This window comes from Lepisosteus platostomus, chromosome 10 (assembly GCF_059453375.1).
Source record: "Lepisosteus platostomus isolate fLepPlt1 chromosome 10, fLepPlt1.hap1, whole genome shotgun sequence".
NCBI classification, from domain to species: domain Eukaryota; kingdom Metazoa; phylum Chordata; class Actinopteri; order Semionotiformes; family Lepisosteidae; genus Lepisosteus; species Lepisosteus platostomus.
In genome coordinates, this window is record NC_142620.1 from 38,872,989 (window position 1) to 38,891,789 (window position 18,801).

General features: G+C 37.8%; 1 protein-coding gene across 5 annotated transcripts in view; it reads left to right on the forward strand.

Moving 5' to 3' along the window:
* Nucleotides 1–18,801, forward strand: part of amot (angiomotin) — a 45,367-nt gene that overhangs the window by 4,626 nt on the left and 21,940 nt on the right. Inside the window, exons 1-4 of one of the 5 annotated variants that reach the window (XM_088648947.1) lie at nt 400–1,658; nt 12,702–12,851; nt 14,087–14,147; nt 15,388–16,294. In XM_088648947.1, coding sequence (XP_088505073.1) covers nt 14,087–14,147; nt 15,388–16,294 — 968 coding nt within the window. In that variant the 5' untranslated portion in view covers nt 400–1,658; nt 12,702–12,851. Of the gene's footprint in view, nt 1–399; nt 1,659–9,278; nt 10,520–11,613; nt 11,734–12,414; nt 12,597–12,701; nt 12,852–14,086; nt 14,148–15,387; nt 16,295–18,801 lie in introns of those variants that run through there. The other 4 variants (XM_088648948.1, XM_088648949.1, XM_088648946.1 and 1 more) reach the window with 4 other exon arrangements.

Genomic DNA, 18,801 nt, shown 5'->3' on the forward strand with positions numbered 1-18,801 from the left:
TGGCCCTTTAAATGCTATTATAGGATTTAATGAAAGGCTGACTTGAAGAAGTGAGAGAATGAATACCTTTGCAATAAAGAATGGCTTTGTGGAAGAACAGTGAGTCAGGGAGAAGAATGCTGCCTCATGGCTTGACTGTTTATAAGAAAATATACTGTAGAACAATTCTAGATCATTTATACAAGCTTTAAAAAAGAGAACCTGAGTTGATCTTGTGAAAGATGTATTGCAAATAATTGATGGATCTGGAGTACACTACACTACTACTACCTTACTTCAGCCTAAACACTTGAGCGTAAAAGCATTGATTCCTTTAGAACTGTGTGCTCTTGCACTAATTGTCCTCTTCCTTACACTTCTGCATTCATAGGAACAATAACCTACTGTAGATTGGGAGTACGTCTAATTTTTGGAACCGAAAAAAGGATTTCTCAAACGGTTTATACTTTAAGCTAAACTTCTCACTGGGCTTCACCAGGAGGAATGCAAGAAACTGGAAGACTGCCTGTTGCACTATTGTTATACAGTCCCGACTTGGAAAATTAACAATCTTGATTTCAGAAACTTGGCTCACAATTACAAGTCACGCTTTTACTCTAACTCCTATAAAGTTGGTAGCTAGAGTTTTAATGGCGACAAATCCTGTTAGAAACTTATACATAGCAGACTTTTATTTAGTGTAGCGCAGTAAGCTTACAGTAGAAAAGAAAGAAAATATTTATATGCATGTCCTTCACGTTCTTATAATTTCTTAAAGCTCAAAAACGCAGGAAATTGTCTTGCAGTGAAAACTTACAGATACAGATTTATTTGTGAAATTACTTTATGCGTGCTTCAACTATAATTTTGAATCAAGAACGAATTTCTTGTTTAAGTTTAAGATGATCCGTGGATTTCTTCAAATAAAGCCTTCAAGTATCCAGTACACTACCAGAGCCACTTTGAACTCTGGAGTTCTTCATAAAGTGAGGGAAAGAACGATTTATACGAAAGGGGCAGGAGTTATGTGAAAGGAATTAAATATCTGATCGCCAGCTTGGTCTGGAGACGGCAGTGTGGCTTTAAGGCTCATCTGCGAACTTCGGTACAAAAGGCTTTTGTCATTTTTATTTATCGCCTGACTGACGTTTGCAGAAACCAACAGAATCTTCCATGCATCTGGCTAGCCTCCAATCGCAGCATTAGAAGGAGGGATTTCCCATCTCAAAACTTTTGGATTTCTTTAGGATAGGAAACGAGGGGGTTTGGGTAGGGGGGAGGTTGTGCCTTCCACCCTATAGCAGTGATGATTTGCCAGAGTTGAGATTTTTACAAGATTTAGTTTAAGTTTCTACAAGGGGAAGTTTTTTTTCCATGCATTCCTTTCATAACATAGAATAAGATTTCTAAACGTAATGCAATTAGAAGGTGGAGTGAGAAATAAAAAATGCGGGGTGCTTTTTATGAGAGGAAAAAGTGATACGACATTCCGATGGGTAAAGAGTTCTGTAGCGACTTTTCCTTGGATCAGCCATATTTCAAAATTTTAAGGACCATAACCAGAGGATTATTAAGAGAAGATGTCCGATGCACTTAATTAAAGAGCTGGGAATGTATCATTTGCCATCATTCGGATACATTGGCGGAGCAGAAATATAATTCAAAATAAGTTTAATAAGGTAAACATATTTTTTAAAAACGTACGCCTCTTTTAACAACTGTTAAACTGCATGCCTTAAGAACATTGAAAAGCTGAACTTTAGATTTGCCTTGTAGTTTACGGCGTAAAGTGATTAAAGTTGTAGGTGACTCTGTGACAGCGTTGTTAGGCATGGTTAATACGTAAAACGCAACAAAAGTACATCTCCCAACATCTCTACGAATACATTTTGTACGCCGTGATGCTCCCGCGTCTGCTGTTGAGGCATATTTTGGCATCTTTGACCAATACGTGGCTACATATTAAGTTGAGGATATATACACAGTTAAGCGCATTCTTGCACAAAATAAAACAATTCTGTGCTTATTTTAATCGCGTTTGTAGGCGGAGCTCCTGAGCTTAATTATTGAATTAATAGATAAGTAATGCATTCCCCTGAAGCGCCGAAGTAGAACATAAATGAATTAAGTCATATTTGTTCAGTGCAAGCAAGACATACAAGAGAGACAAGATTCCTGACTTTTCAACTGTACACCACAGCAATGCTTGTGAATTCCGTTTCTCAAAATGGGTTTCTGAATAAAGGCTTCCTCACATTTTGTTCTTTGTTCACATTTTTGTTCTTAGTTTCATATTTTACCCGTAACTGAACCAAATACGACCAATAGGTATTTGAATTGCATCTTAACAGAATGCAATTAAGAATAGTAATGTATTTGGCAAAGTTGTCTTGAACTGCACTTTTTTCTATTTATTCTGTCCAGCAAACATGTACAGTACATGAGAGTTTAGTTGTATTAGCAATTTAACATGCCTAAAGTAAAATCACAGGTTTTGGGTGACGTTGACGGCCTAAAAAACGAATATTATAACTCGCCACGTGATGTCAAAACTGAAAATTCTTTATCAGTTTATTATAAAATACTTTGTGACTGCGTCATGAGAACAGCTAATGTTTGTACAGTATGTTTGGTCCAACCATCTCGCTTTCTGCTGGGATAATGCATCTTTCTGTTTTACCTAATGTAATGCTTAACTGACAAAGGTTAATAAAGTTGGGTTTTCTCATTTTTGCCGCAAGCGAATTAGATTTACAGATATCCGGAGCTTGGAGCTCAGTGATTAGTTAAATGATTAACTACTGTCATATGTTAGTACCATGCTGTACGCTTAATAGAGCCTATTTATCAGACCTTATTGATTCAGGTATAGTTGTGTTAGGAGAGAGATGCGTTTCAGCAGTGTCGTTTTTCCAACCTTGTATCTGGTGGTATGTTGGTTGATCAATGAAAGCTTAATTCATAGATATATTCGGCAGCTCTGGATCTTTTGCATATTAACAGTTTTTTTAGTGATGTCAAAAGTAAGAGGAAATTTCAAGCTTAGTTTGTTAAAATATTTGACGTGTAAGCACGTTGTTGTAAGTAGTTTGACTACTAAGATAAATCGCCTGTAAATGCATTTGTGAGAAAAAAGTTTTTGCTTTGTTCTGCACCTTCTCACAAAATAAGTCATTGAACGTATATTATGTAATATCTGTTGGACATTTTATAAATATTTTAAAATTTAATAATTTCATTTTAAAAAGCAGAAAGTAGGTTAAGCTTATTAGAAACGTTTTATGGAAAGTACTGTCCCTTTAATATCGTGGCTTACTGGGTGGAAATATGTTATCTGATAAAATGGTGTAACTGGACTACTTTATTCATGTAACAGAAAACATACTTTATGTATATTATTGCTGATACTGTTGCTGTGCGATTTACTTGGTAAAATGATCAGTCGAAACAAAGTCAGAAAAAAAAAACATTTACGTTAGGATTGTGAAACATGAACGGTTTTTAGATAATACTTGAATCCGCAGTAATTTGAATAGCCTTTTGAATGGAATCCAAATTTCTAGGATTTTGTTGTAATTAAGTGGTGGCTTTATTACAGTTTGGCTTAATCGAGCTGACTTTGCAGATATCACTTTTAATACTGTTATCTCCATTAGATACAGAAACCATGCACTACTTTGAGTGATGAAACACTGCACATACACTTAAGCATCTGTAATGAAGTCAGAAATCTAAATGATTTTAGCAAACAGATTCCCCATTGATAAACAAAATAAAACAAAAAAAAGAACAGATGTTTAAGGGGGATTAATTCTTCACTCTCTGGAATGAATTGTAAACATTCTTGGATGGGAATCTTGCAAAATGTGACACAGATATGGAAGTTGAAATATTTGTTTCACGTAAACATTCATTATAGGAAATTGTCTAGATTTTATTTGGATTTGGAAAACACATTTTGTACTGGAACAAAACATTTTGAGAACAGTGCTGCAAGCTTTATGCATTAGAAGCGTTTCTTCTCCGTCTCATGGCTTTTGTATGTTTTTTTTTCTCTGTAGGATCTACCTAGTAGAAAATCCAATGCCTTTGTTCAGCTGTAGTTGTAGTTGGTGTCCGCCAGAAAACTATCCAGCGGCAGTGACTCAGTCAGAAAGAATGTCTCTTGACTGTTGAACTCTCTCTCCAGCTTGGTGCCTTTTGCCTGGTCGCTGAGTCAGCCTTGAAAGTGTTAAGATAATAGGAGTTTTTCAGTGAGTTCTGCTTCATTACCAAGGGTTATAGATTTATAAAACATCTTCTGTCATGGAGCTTTTCTTTCAGTTCTTCTGCAGTATAGTCTGCATATAATAAAATGAAGAACATTGTAACTGATAGAGCTATTAAATTGTCTTCCAGAAAAACTCAGGTTTTTAAAAGGAAAAAAAAGATCTGTGTAACAATAAAACGTACAGTAGATTAATTGCACGAGACCCTCAGTAATGTTAAGCTTTTTATGCTCTGCTGAAATTACAGAGTTCCCCAAATCCCAGTAAACTATCTACTGTGTGTTTTACAAACTACAAATAATGAATTTTGTAACTGCAGCTCAAGGGAGACTATTAAGTCCATTTTTTAGTAAAGTGATCCATTTCAGGCTCTGGCAATGAGAGAACTCCTATATAAAGACTGGAATGGCAAAAGAGAAGAGTCTGTTTCTTTTTCTAACTCGGACATCTCAATGTGCAGATTGTTCAAAATAAGAGAATCTAGTATTTGTCCAGAGCATGTAACAATTGAAATCTGAATTGGATCAAACGACTAGGCAACTGGAATGGTATTTGGTTTTCTGCAACTGTGTAATATGCATAAATACCAGATTCTGAACCACATAGTTATCAGTTAGCTGAATTTAAACTTCTTGGCTCAGTGTGATTCCTGGAGGATGCTATGGCAGATGTTACACACATTGCTGCAGAACATACTTGAAGTATCCTGCAGTTCACAAAGCATATGTAGCAGGGTTTTTTTTCTGTCCTTCCTCCAAGTGATCCACTTATATTAGCTGCAGCTATTATAAAACAAGTAGGCTCATACAGTAAATGTCTTGGATTTACACCCTTGTGCCCCTGTGAGAGTTCAGTCACCTTATGACTGGAATGCTGCACCACACAACAGACAGGATTTTATAGGTTGGGCCATTGTTTTAGGGTCTGAAATGTGAGTATTAGAACTTGGAGTTAATCCAAAAGTAGGCAATTAGGGAAACAGTGTAAAAATGTCTGAGGACAATGAAACAAACATTTAGGAGGAGAGGCTTTTAGTTTCCATGTCTTGGAAGCAGATCATCCTACTACCTGCTATTTAGGGATGATCAGTTACTGGGTGTAGCAATCCTGACCTGAATAGCACTTGAAACTTAAACTTAAAAGCTCAAAATGTCCTTTGCTAAGATACAGTATTTAATGGTGAAAATCCTCCATTATCTCTAAGTTTACACTTTGTTTAATTTCTCCTAATTTTTTAACATTCTAATATTTTGTTTTATCCATCTCTTTAAATATTTCTTTACATAATTTTTATTTCCATTTATTTATAACATTATAAAAGCATTCTTAAAATTATTGTAAAGTTATGATAGCTACAGCAGTGTTATTTCTCACAAGCCTTTGCTCAAGGAAACTTACTTTCATAGCACATTTACTGAACTGTACAAGGATTATAAATGCATCAGTTACTTAAAATTTAATTATTGAATGTAGCATAATGCAATTAATTTTATATCTGTGCACGGTTAAAGGAGATTGGAAAGCAATTAAAATGCATTACTGTATGTCTAAATGACATGAATGTAGTAGAAATTAAACAAAAAAGGAACTTGAGATTTGGAGTTTTGTAGAGTGAATGTGGTGAAGAATCACTGTAGCAGTGATCTCAGGAATTGCATACTGAACACATTGATTTTGGGGAGGTTCTGCAAAGTTGTCAGATGTGGTGTAGTGCTCTTGTGCCTAATTTGGGAGCAGAGTGACTTGGCACAAGTGAATGGAGAGTTGGAAGAAAGCTCCATTAGGAAGCCAGTTATAGATGATTGGGGAAGATGAGAGGGGGTTTAAGAACATACAGGGTGTAACAGCCCTCATTCGGAGTGCATGTTGAGCCCTGTGGCCCAAATGCAAGTTCAAGCCTGGGTTGTATCAGTAGCAGATGCAGGCTGTTTTCCCCATGAGGTAGCATACAAGTGGCAAAGAGCTGTCCAGGCATTGTCGGCATTACTCGGCCTAGGTTCTCTCAGTTCTCGGTGAAACAGCGATACAGGCGCTACCTGGGTTCCTGCTGCCTTGCAGTGACATCAGTTGAGGATGCACTGTGCTCCCAATCAATGTTAAGCTTCCTGTAAAGCACTGTAAAGCTTGCAGTGTGAGAAGTGATGAATGGTTAAGTGGAGGAGCCAGTCTGCCAATACTCGTGCTTTTCACACATTGCAGGATTCGTAGCTCAGAGCTGAGACACAAAAAAGATAACTCCAAATTGGCTGGGTATCAAAGACAAAAATCAATATAAATATAAAAATATATTACAATAATATAAAATTGAACTAGAATCCATCTATGAAAGTGAGGTTTTTAAAGTAAGTGCTTGTACTGGAAGTGTATGTATGAAGTATAGAAATATAGTAAATTCAGAGTCATATGCAGGTGTATGAGTTAAGAGAAGCTTTGGTATTTCCGTTAAAACAAAAACAAAAGAGCTTTCCCTGTCCTCTCTCTCCAGACCAGCTGCCTCAAAACAATTTGCAAGGCGTTTTCTGAGCAGTGTGTTAATTTCATTGCATCATAAATCTATATTGGAAAGCTGGAAGGAAGCGTGTCAGCGCCCCATGAAATGAAATATTAAAGAGGAATGACATTTTCTAAAAAAAAAAATCAGTCCACAAAATGAATGACAGAGATGGAGTGCTATTGCATTTTAGAAGCACATGCTTTCCATTAAGAGGTGGGGGCTATGTTTCAGAATTGTTTGGACTGTATCATTGAGTTAGAAAACCACATAATAGAGGGTCATGATGTAGAAAGATGCTTGGAGAGTCTATGGAAGGCTTAAGAATGCGATGGCAAGTGAGAGGAGTTGCCAGGCGCCACTTCATCCCAGGATCATAGAGAAGCTTCTTAAAGGGGTACTAACATCATCAAATCTGTCTACTCTGTTTTAATGTTTCTATAAGTAAGTGACAGTTGTTTTGTAGAGTATCTGATTGTTTTTTTCATAATTTAAATCTCCCTTGACAAGAAAGTGCTCTTAAGCTTTTCAGGACCATGCCACTACTTTCTTAGGTAGAAGCTTAAAAGCTTAAAACTCTAGCCCTCTAGCCACAGGGTCTTGTGGTTTGGGTTAAATTGAAAATCTCTGTTACTTAACTGATCTAATTACGTCCTCAGCTGGAAATATTTTAAGCATTTTTCCCCAAGATGCTCTTCTCATCATGATTTTAAAATTGCATTCAAGGGATATTTAAAGGGGGTAAATTTGTCCAGTTAATGAAATAATTTAACCAATTTATTAACCGAGAGCCACACTGGAAGTACATTCCTAGAGGGAATATATATTTCTATGAAGATGAGGAATACAGTTTAGAGAACTGTTATGATTTCTTTTATTAAAAACTGTTTACTGTGGACTCATTGTAGCATATTACTTTAATTAGAAGTTCAAGTAGGTAGCTAGCAGGTAGGTGTCAGAAGAAGCCTGAAGAAGGCTCCAAAGCCAAAACATTGTGCCTCTTTTCCTTTCAGCATGGAATAAACCTTTACCTATTCTTATTATTTTAGTTAGTTTTTTATTGATGGCTTAGCAGTGTATGATGTTTTCTCCGAGATGAAAACTAGAACCATGTCTGTTCCTCATTTTTATCCATTCAGCGATTTCTTAGTTTGGCATAGTTCATGGATACTTTGGCCTCTTTGTTCAAAATTCAGTGCTCCATAGTGCCCTTAGACAAACTCTTAACATATTTATTGGAATGAAACCTATCGAGTGATGAATCACTTTGAATTCCAGAAAACAAAGAACTTTAAAGGCAGTCACAGTGTTTCTTGGCATAATCCTGCCGATTGGGTGCAGAACAAAATGAATGTAATGGACACCGTAGGAGGCTAATGTTTACTCAGTACAGTGAGAATGGCAGCCTTTCCAGATTGGAATGTTGCATTTCCTGCTACAGTTCCTGCCATGTGTTTCTCACTTCTCACTTTCTTATTCTGCCCCCTCCTCTCTTTCTCTTTTGTCTGTTTCTCCTCAGAGACCACCAGTCCCCCCCCACTCACACACACACACCCTCTGTTTTCTCATCTTTGTTCTTAACAGTATGGTCAGTGTTATCATGTCCTATAGTTAGTTCAAGAAAAAACTAACATGAACAGAGCTTTCTGGAATTCTGGAAAGGTTCCATTATTTATGTGTTATATAAAGGAATATCGCATGTCTGTAGAAGATCTTCAAGTGGATGTGTGTAAGTGTGTAGCTCAAAGGTTCTTTGAGGTCACCTCCTCCTTTCGGAGTTCTGCCCCATTTCTGTCTGTCAGACGCTCCTCCTCTGGGATGGTGACATGTGAGAGTGTGGAATGTTTGTGGTTAGATTTCCGGTTGTTGCTCAGGGCAAGGTGTAGCATAATTTACTGTAAGGAGCAGAGGAGCAGGTGGGACAGAGAGTGGAAAACCCTACAGCCAGATCTGTCCAGAAACTGAAAACAGAATCCTGTAGACCAGAGGACAAAGCATAGGAGAGAGGCATTCAAAAACACTTTTCATTCTAGGATTATTTAATAAAAAGAATCTGTAAAACATTATCCTGCAGCATCCTTAACCAGTTCTTGGGAACTTAGGTATTCTGCATGGCATAAAGGGAAGCCAGTTTCCTTACTTTTCTAAACAAACTAAACTTGTTTCTAAACTTGTTTAGTTATTTTTATAGGAAATATACTCATATCCCTATGAAACAGAAAAAGATAATTGGACACAGTCAGTGAGAAGATCAAATTGTAATGTTAAAAGGATATCTCAAAATAACCATGAAATTATATTGTAGTACCATAGGACTATATATATACAGTACATTATGCAAAACATTAACATCATATAACTTGGTTACTTTTTATGATTTAAAAATAATTTCACTGTGTCGATGTAAACACCCCTAGACCTGACTGGGAGGTATGAAAAGCACAAGGTTTTTAAATTTAGTAATCCATTTTTAAATTGTACATCCTGTTCCCTTAATATGCTGCGATCATTGTCAAACTTTCCAGAGAAGAACAAAATAAATAAATCTTAAAATGTATAGGGTTGGACAAGCAGTTTTTCGAGCTCCTGTAAGCAAAACAATTTATTTTATTGAGCTATCTTTGGAAATTAGTGTGTTTTCTGGGGCTTTGTGGTTAAACAAGTGTTGAATTCCACAGAGTAGTACAGACTTCTGGATTCGAATAGCTACCTGACAATTAACATGAGTCCCCCTAAAACAATGCTTTTCTGTATGTGTTGTGTACATTTTGTGGAATTCCGAGTATAAACACATTGAATACAAGGGGCCCAAAACCAAGAACATGTATAGTGAATGTTTAGATAAAAACTAACTTTGAGCTTAGTTTAAAATATTGAGTATCATCAAAAAATGCAGTTATTGAATTCTAAAGCAAAGAGTGTTGAAGAACCTTATATGCTAAAAGAAGTCTGTTTTCTTCCCATCATTTGCTTATCAGTTCTAAAGTGGTATGCTGGCGTGAAGGTTAGTCAATGAAAGGATTCATTTGTTTAAAGGCATTATTACTGAGTAGGATATGGTGGTACTAGGAAAAGCAGAGAGGTGAAGAATGGAACCAGTTAAGTAAAGACTCTTCTAAAGAAGAAGGTTTTGAGTCTGGATTTGAAGGAGTTTAGAGAAGGTGACTCTCTGATATCGTTGGGCAGAGAGTTCCAGAGCTTGGGGGCATAACAGGAGAAGGCCCTGTCACCCATACAATGTAGACGGGCTTGGGGGACAGTAAGGGACCAGAATTAGAAGAGCGAAGGTTGCGAGGTGGGGAGTAAGGCGATAATAGTTCAGACAGGTACTGGGGTGCCAAGCCATGCAGAGCCTTATAGCTTCAGCATTTGTGCTGTAGCTTTTAATATTAGTTTTTGCAATCTTAAAATCAAAACCAGTGTTAAAGTCTTAACCTGCCTTGGTCTGAGCTTTTAGACAAGAGGACCTACAGTAAGTGCAGCAACCCAATTAGACTGTGTTTTGTCAGAATTCTCTCTTGCAAACCATTTTTGTTTTCCTCTTGTAAACAGCCTTTGAGTTTTGAAATTGTTTTGTAGACCTGGCTTTGTAATCAGTTACGATATTGCTCTGGTATGAGGGTGTGAAGGGAATCTGGCGGTTCTCCAGTACACCTGTCTGAAAGCCACACCTGAAGGAAAATGCTGTATCTCAGAATTCTCAGATTCTCATTCTAGTCCAGAGCCTTAAAAACAACGCATGTCTGCAGTAGTCTTCGGTACTCACAGAAGAAAATAATATGTAAGTGCGAATCTATTTATCCAATGTTCTAGGAAAAGCACTTTCTCTAATAAGGCACTGTTTTTCACTTCTGGCATTTTTTTCTATGCTTCTCAGCAGAGGTTCTGTGTGTTGGAGAGCTTCCTCAGCAAGAAAATATTTTTTTTCTGGTTTACAAATGTCACTGGCATTTTCACACTGTTAGATTATTACGTACATTTATTGAAGAAGAAGAAAAACTTCAGATATTGTTTGCTTGATTTTTTAGTAGTGTTTGCTTTTTTCTGTTGAGATTGGCTAAGATTAGATGACTACATTGACTAAAGACTAAACTGAAACTTTGTTTTAACTAAACTTAACATGTAGCAGTGTTTAACCTAGACGTTTTTGAGTCAATTATTAGAGTAATAGTGAATATAAATTACTCACTCATGTAGTAAAATGTGTTACTTAAATAGTACCAATGTAATTAAAATTATATTATAATGGTAGCATTTTTTTCAAAACTACTTGAATATAATTCATGGACAAATAGAACATGTTTGAGACTTTTGCTGTGTTTTTCTGTGATTTGCCTTTGTTTCTGTTTTTTTCAAATATTTTGAATCTTTCTCCTTGTTAGGGTAAGTGTTGGGTAAAGTGTACTCTTACAGTACAAATGTGCATTCCTTTATTTTCAGAGCCTATTCTACATGACAGTTATTTGCAGTTTGTGTCATTTCTTTACAATATACCCTTTACATGTGATCTTTTGAAATGTGTTTTTGTATAGTATAAAGGCAAGTCTGATGTTTCCGTTTTTATTTTTGTACCTCTAATTGCTTTAATTGGATGTTTACGGCAGTTTGTTTCATTAGCATGCAAATGAAGCTGTTGTGAATTTTGATCTAGTAAGTAATTTTTCCTTGTTTTGCTTGTGTATATACTAGTACTGTAACTAAGACTTGTCTTTGCCATAGAGAGGTCAGGGCAATCATACGCATGGTATAGAATATAAATGATTGTTGTAAACTTTCAGACTGAAACCTTGAAAACCTTTTGGTAACAAACTTGTGTGAAGCTTGGCATGTGGATTTGCAGAATACCATAGTTAAATCTGCAGATTAATTTCTCAGAACATCCTTGCTATGGAATAAACAGTCTGCTGCAGTCAGGAAACTTAATGTTGAAGTTTGCCAATTAAAAAAGGAAACCCATCTGGAAGGCATTTTGGGGGATTTTTCATTCTTGTTGTGGTACTGATTTCATTTCATTACTCATACTCTTGACTATGCAAGTGCACATTTTCATTAAGAACATGCTTTATTGTTTAAATAAACTGTTTAGATGATACAGGAATTCATCCCTCCATGGCAACAAAAATTAAGACTTCTCTCATAAGGATAAGTGTCTAGTTTCCTTTGTTTTTGTTTTTTTAGCATTTGTCCACAGGATTTGCAGAGTCAGGATCTTATACTAATGAATTTCCCTAAAGTTCTGTCCATTTTGTGCTGTATTTGTTACACAGCTTCCTGTGTGTTTTTGGCAGTGGAATGGGAAGACAGGATTTTCATGTAGATTTTCTAGATTTAAAATCCTGAGTAAGATGTCATTAATTCAGGATGAAGAGCACATTTTAAGAGTACTTAAAGGGTACCACAACAAAAACAAGTACTTTTCAAAAGTCTTTATGGACCAAGAGAATTCTTCTGTTGAATGAATTTGCAGCTGCCATTGAAGCTCCCACACTGCTTTTGTCCAGTTCTGTTTTTAAAACCAATTTCATTTTCCTTTGTGACAGTTCCACTAATTCTTAATAATTTAATATTAATCTATACTTAACGATTTAAGAGAAACTTAATCTGTGCTTATGATTTTTGCTAAAAGATGTTCAAAGAATTTATATTTTCTCAAACTATGATTTTTTTTGTTTCTTTTTGTATAATTGACAGCTGTGGACATTAAAAGTACTGAATGCATCATATCAGTATCTTTAAAGTGTAGCATTTTTCCCAGTCCGGGAATACAGATGCCAGTGGCTTTTATGGCCATTGAGAAAACATGTATGATTTCTCCCTGGTCAGGAAGCAACTTACTGGAAGTCCCCCTTCTTCCTCTGGTTCATCCTCCTCCCCTCTACCAACATTCACTCCACTTCAACCTTGTGTTGTCCCTGGACCCCACCCCCATTGTTCTAGCTTGTGTGTCTGCCTTCCTGTTTCAGAGTGGCTGGGTGTGAGGGACATAGCAGATCGGCTGTACATTCTTGAGTGCTTAGAGGAGCTTCTGGAGCTACAGGAGACCCAGGACCTTCCAGAACTCCAGAATGAGCCAGTTGCTGTGACCCACGAACCATCAGAGCACAGCAAGACAGGTAGGTAATGACCTGAGAAGCCAGGGTAGGTTTGGCATGGAGGGAGAGGAGTTAAATAAAAACAGAATGAATCACAGGGCAGAAAGAATATATTAAGGAGACCAGGACAGTCAACTGAGAGGACTAATTACAGCATGTATGGGTTTGGATTAATGACTGGGTTCTAGAGCTTTGAAATGGGATGAACTAGGAAGTGCCTAGGAGTATATCTTAATGCAAAGAATAAAATTGTTTCTAAATTCAGAAGGACACAGTCTATTAGCTTTGCGTCTTAAGAAGAACATGCAGTTAGAAAAATGAAGTGTTTAATTCAGTGGCCTAAATGAGTGCAGCGTTTTTAAAACAAATGGAACATTGTTGTAGCGAGAGACAAGTAGAAAACAGAAAGGAAAGGCTCAGCTGACCTGGTGTAATAAAATTAATAAATGACCAATGTCTAATTTTTTGTCAGTCTGCATACAGGAAGCCATACATAGAATGAATGTTGGTCATTCTAGAAAATTTGACCCCCCCCTCAAAGTGTCGCCAGACATAATGTGTTAAAACATTTCCTGCCATTGCAGCCTTTAGTCCAGTGTTTCTTTCTGTTTTTGTCCATGGCTATTATAATTGAGGTTGGAGAGAGGAAGCCAGTTAAGTGTGTGGCTAAAAAAGTTAAAAAAAACATGTGCACAACATATGTAGGATTTCCTGAAATTGATTTTGAAAGTGTGCATGAAGCATGTGGGATTTCATGACATTGATTTTGAAAGTGTGCATGATGCATGCAGGACTTCATGATTTTGATTTTGAAAATGTGCATGAAACGTTGAATTTTCTGACATTGATTTTGAAAGTGTGCATGATGCATGTGGGATTTCATGATATTGATTTTGAAGCTGCGCGTGACGCATGGGGGAGATCATGATATTGATTTATATGGGAGATCTTGACATTGATTTTCAAGTGCGACTGATGTGTGATGAAATTGTTACATTGATTTTCAAAACTGTGGCTCTGGGAGGTAATAAATTTTGAAAGTATAGTAATGTGTTTGGGAGATCATGACATTGATTTTGAAAGTGTAATTAAAGCATGTTGGTGATTGTTATATTGATCTTGAAAATGTAGCTGAAGCTGATTTGTGAGGGAAATCATAACATTGATTATTTTTCTTCTTTTGTTTTTGTTTGAGCCTTGAGCAACTACAGATGCCAAAACCTGACTTGTGTCCTAAATATATTTATTTACCACAGATGTTTCGGAAAAAAGCTTCATCCTCCTTGAGAATGAGAAGAATTTCTGAAAGCAATAGATGTAATAATTTCACCTTCATTATTAATAGATGCTGTATTAACAATTAGATTGCTAACAATGAACATTCAGGGTCATTAACAGAAACCACTCTGTACTGTTGCCATTAAAGTTATGATACAGTGGTGATGAACTAATGCGCATTGACTTCATTTTTTTACTTTATTTATGTTCTAGCAAATGGTATGCTCTTTTGTAGTGTTTAAATGACAACAGTATCTTATGTTTATCACCTCAAATATAATTAAAAAACAACTCTTTGAAGTCCATTAGTGACCACTATAATCCTGTTTCAACATTTGAATTTTATTTCTAACAGTTCTTTGTGTGGTTTCTTCATAATGACTTTGCATGTTTTACAGTGAGTGCTAACCATTTGCTTTTAATCTCTGGCATTTTTATTGTGCCTTTTTAATCATGGCAGATGTTGAAATTACTCATTTTTCTGACAGTTTACAAAATTGGAAATTAGGAGTGCAAAGGTTACTCTGTTTCTCCTTTGTGAAATGGATTCTGTTTGGTAGTAAAATACTGTTGTTTCTTCTAAAACAGCATTAAAAGGGGTGGATGGTTTAATTGCAGTGAACTGTGGACTTGCAAGAACTAAAAGAAACCAGCTTCTATGAATCTAGATGTTTTTACAATGCACTGTCTTTAATTTCTCTAAGTTATTTTTTTTTTTGCTGTGTATGACAATACCGTTTTTCTTCTCTTGCTGAAAGGGTTCTCATTAGACTCAGGGGCAACCTTTAACACACTGAATGTGAAAGTACAGCTGGAAAACGATTAAAAGACCGTGTCTTTTGCCAATGTTTTATATTTTTTATATATACCATAATTATATTATTTATTATTAATATATACAAGTATTAAATAAACATTTTTCAAAACCTCATCTAAACCTTATGATTTGAGAAAGTGATCGCATTAGGTGAATGGCTATCATTCAGTGTGTTAAACATTTTCTGGGTTAGGTGGCTGTTTTAACTTTTCCAGGTTCAGAGGATTATGGTGGCTGTGTTTTTACAGCATTTTCCATTCATGCTGTGTGTTGTTTTTTCCCAATGAATATATGCTGTTAATGGATACCTACAAAAAGATAAAATCAGTACTAACACCCAATACTTGTCTCTGCATTTTACCCCATTGGTTGAGTCTTCCTTTCCCCTGTTTGTGTTTGGAAGCTTAATGGTTAGTATTTGCATCAATTGTGATAAATTATGCATGAATGTCTCACACACAGGGAGCATTGAACGTGGCAGAAGTTCTTCATTCCACGAAGTCCGCGGCCTGCGGGAGATTGACATGAGGGCCGCGGAGGATGGATCCAGCAGCAGCAGCAGTGGCAGCAACACTGTCTTACAGCGCCTCCTACAGGAGCAGCTCCGCTATGGCAATCCCGGGGAGAGTAGAAACTACCTTGCTCTGCAGCAGCAACAGCAGCAGCAACAGCAGGGCCCAGTGAGTGGAGTGTCCTACGGGACAGCTGGTAACCAAGGCGAAGACCACTCCATGGTCCCTCACATCGCCCGGCAGGAGCCTCAGGGCCAGGAGCTGCAGGCCGACAGTGGAATGGAGAAGCAGCTGGCCTCGTCGGGGAGAGGTGGAGGTGGAGGCGGAGGAGGACAGGGGCCCAGCGCTGAGGAGCTGCCCACCTATGAGGAAGCCAAAGTTCAGTCTCAGTATTTCAGAGGTCAGCAGCAGATACCACCCACAGTGGGAGCGGCCTTTTACGTGACTGGGGTGACCAATCAGAAGGTGCGGACTGAGGGGCGGCCAACAGTGCAGCGAGTCAGCGGTGGCAAGGTGCACCAAGACGAGGGCCTGAAGGACCTGAAGCAGGGCCACGTGCGCTCCCTCAGTGAGCGCCTTATGCAGCTGTCCCTGGCAACCAGTGGAGTCAAAGCCCATGCTCCTGTGACGAGTGCCCCCCTCTCCCCACAGCCTCCTCCTGGGCCCCCAGGGGACTTCTACAAACCAAACATCCAGCACAGGGGCCCGCCACCAGACTACCCCTTCAAGAACATGGTTTCCCCCCCCAAGATGCAGGAGCCAGGTCACTACTTCCCTGACCACCGGGCAAGCCAGCAAGGCAGGGCTGATGTGCCCCATGTCCGGTATCAGCCTCCACCTGACTATGGAGCTGTCAGGTAAGGCTCAGTACACATTTCACCATTGTAGGCAGCATTCAGATCACCCTTTACCTTCTAACCTCTTGCTAAAAACCTGTACAGACATGTTCTCTGTCGTCTACCTCTGAGCCACATGACTTATCAGCTGCAACAATTCTTTCTGTTTCACATCTCAAAATAAGCGGTAACATTTTTCAAGTTGCAAAAACTATTTGAATTTTCTTATCGGAAAAAAATGCTCAGAGTAGTGTTTTATATCATATCTGACTAGACAGTAATGGTGTAGTCTATGTAACAGATTTTTAAAACTTAAAATTTGTGTTTTAGTGGTTACATTTCACTTAATTTTAAAATCCCTATGGTTATATTTAAAATAGCCAAGAAAAGAGGCCTTCTGAAATATATATATATATTCTGATAGACCCACAAGAAAGAATTATCTTTAAATCATTTTCTTAGGACAGACCTCATTACTAGCTTATTACACTTCACATTGAAATGCTGTTGTCTTTTATTTGCGTCACATGCAACATGTTCCTACTTGATAGTTATTTTTTAAGCAGGTTAGTTGCTTACTTAATAATAGATTTGATTATTTGCCTGAAATTTAGCTATCTTCATATTTATCTAACACAGTGTAGATAAAAAAGCTCTTGCTTGGAGTTCCAAATGGAACAGGTTCTGGTTGTCCGCTTCTTCTTTTCCTGTTTTAGTTTACATGGACAATATACAAGACTTCAAATAAACAGTTGCTTCCTACCAGAACAGACCATGATTTTTGGTTATGCCTTTAAAAATGTTCCTTAATACGTGTTTAAGAGTGTTTACACTGAGTGACCAGTTTATTAGGTACAGTACATCTGCCCTTCCTATGTAATTGACCTCTCAATCAGTGAGACTGCTCCATATGTGCAGACAGTGCTATTTAAAGCAAGTAGGCATGCACCTACGGATTGTGTGTGTACAATTTTTGGGAGAATGCACAAGACAAAAGATTAATGTGAACACAGCTTGATAAGGAGGACCAGATGTGCGAGAATGAGTATATTAGCAACTCTGCTGGGATTTTCATGCACGACAGTGTCATGGGTGTACTGGGAATGGGCTACCACCCAAATAATATCTAGCTAGCAGCAATCCTCTAGTCGGAAACAAACCATTGATGAAAGGGGCCGACAAAGGCTGACACGACTCGTGCAGAGCTACAGACAGGCTACAGTCAGTCAAAACACAACTGAGGACAACAGTGGGGACGACAGAGGCAAATCAGAACGCGGAACGCACAACTCGTCACACCTAGTCACGGATGAGGTATGGCAGACAACGGCCCAACTGAGTTCCACTCCTCTCTGCGAAAAACAAGATGGTGTGGTTCCAGTGAGCTAAGGAACACAAACACTGGACACTGGAGGATTGGAAAAATATCACATCACCTGGTCTCATGAATCCACGTTCCTGCTGTTTAACGCTGATGTGAGGACCAGGATATGGAAAAACTACCCATCCATGGATTCATCCTGCTGGGTGTCAAAAATGCAGGCTGGAGGTGGCGGTGTAATGGTGTGGGGTGTATTTTTGTGGCATACATTGAGTCCCTTGATACGAGTAGAGCAACGTCGCCACAGTATATCTGAACATCCTTGCCAATCAAGTGCATCCCTTCTTGGCATCAGTATACCCATCCACGAATGGGCTGTTTGAGGAGGATGATGCTCCATACCAAAGGGCTAGGAAAGTCCTGAAATGGTTCCAGGAACATGACAGTGAATTCAGTTTAATGCATGTGGCCTCCCCAGTCACCAGATCTCAATCAAATCAATTTGTGGGATGAGTTGGAACAAGCTATTCAGAGTACAGATCCACCACCAACTAATTTGCAACAACTTTGAGACACATTGGAGTCAATATGGCCCAGCATCCCTGTGACACCTTGTTGAGTCCATGCTTCGATGAATTAGGCTGTTCTGAGGGCAAATGGGGGACCAACTTGCTGTTAGGTAGATGTACCTAATAAAGTGCCCACTCAGTGTAAATAAGTAGTGTCCTTGCTTTTAATTTTGGGTGAAATGGCATGTTTTACATTTTAAGGTTTAAAACCTTTTGAGCTGAGAAGAACATTTTACTAATCCCTGGTCCTTTTTTGAACTCATGCATCTTTTCATATTTTTAATTAAAGTAAGATGCACATCTTAATTGCAGGAATAAATTTGTGAGGTGCTTTGTCAAAAGAGAGATGCTTTGTCATCCCTTGCCTTTTCCACATTCTACTGTCATCATACTTTCTGGGCAAAGAATAGGCAAAACCATACATATAAGAGGAAAAGGGCACTGCATTTCCTAAAAAACATGAAAAAAGTTGGCCCAAAATCAGGAAGACGCTGAGTCTTGAAGACCCTAAGAGCCCTAAGACTCTTCCAGGAAAAAAATCAATTTTGTGAATGGAGGAATTTTTCCATAGTCTTAAATAAATGGAAAACCATAAATAAATCTACAGGATATCTAGAAAATAATTTAGGTGTATAGTA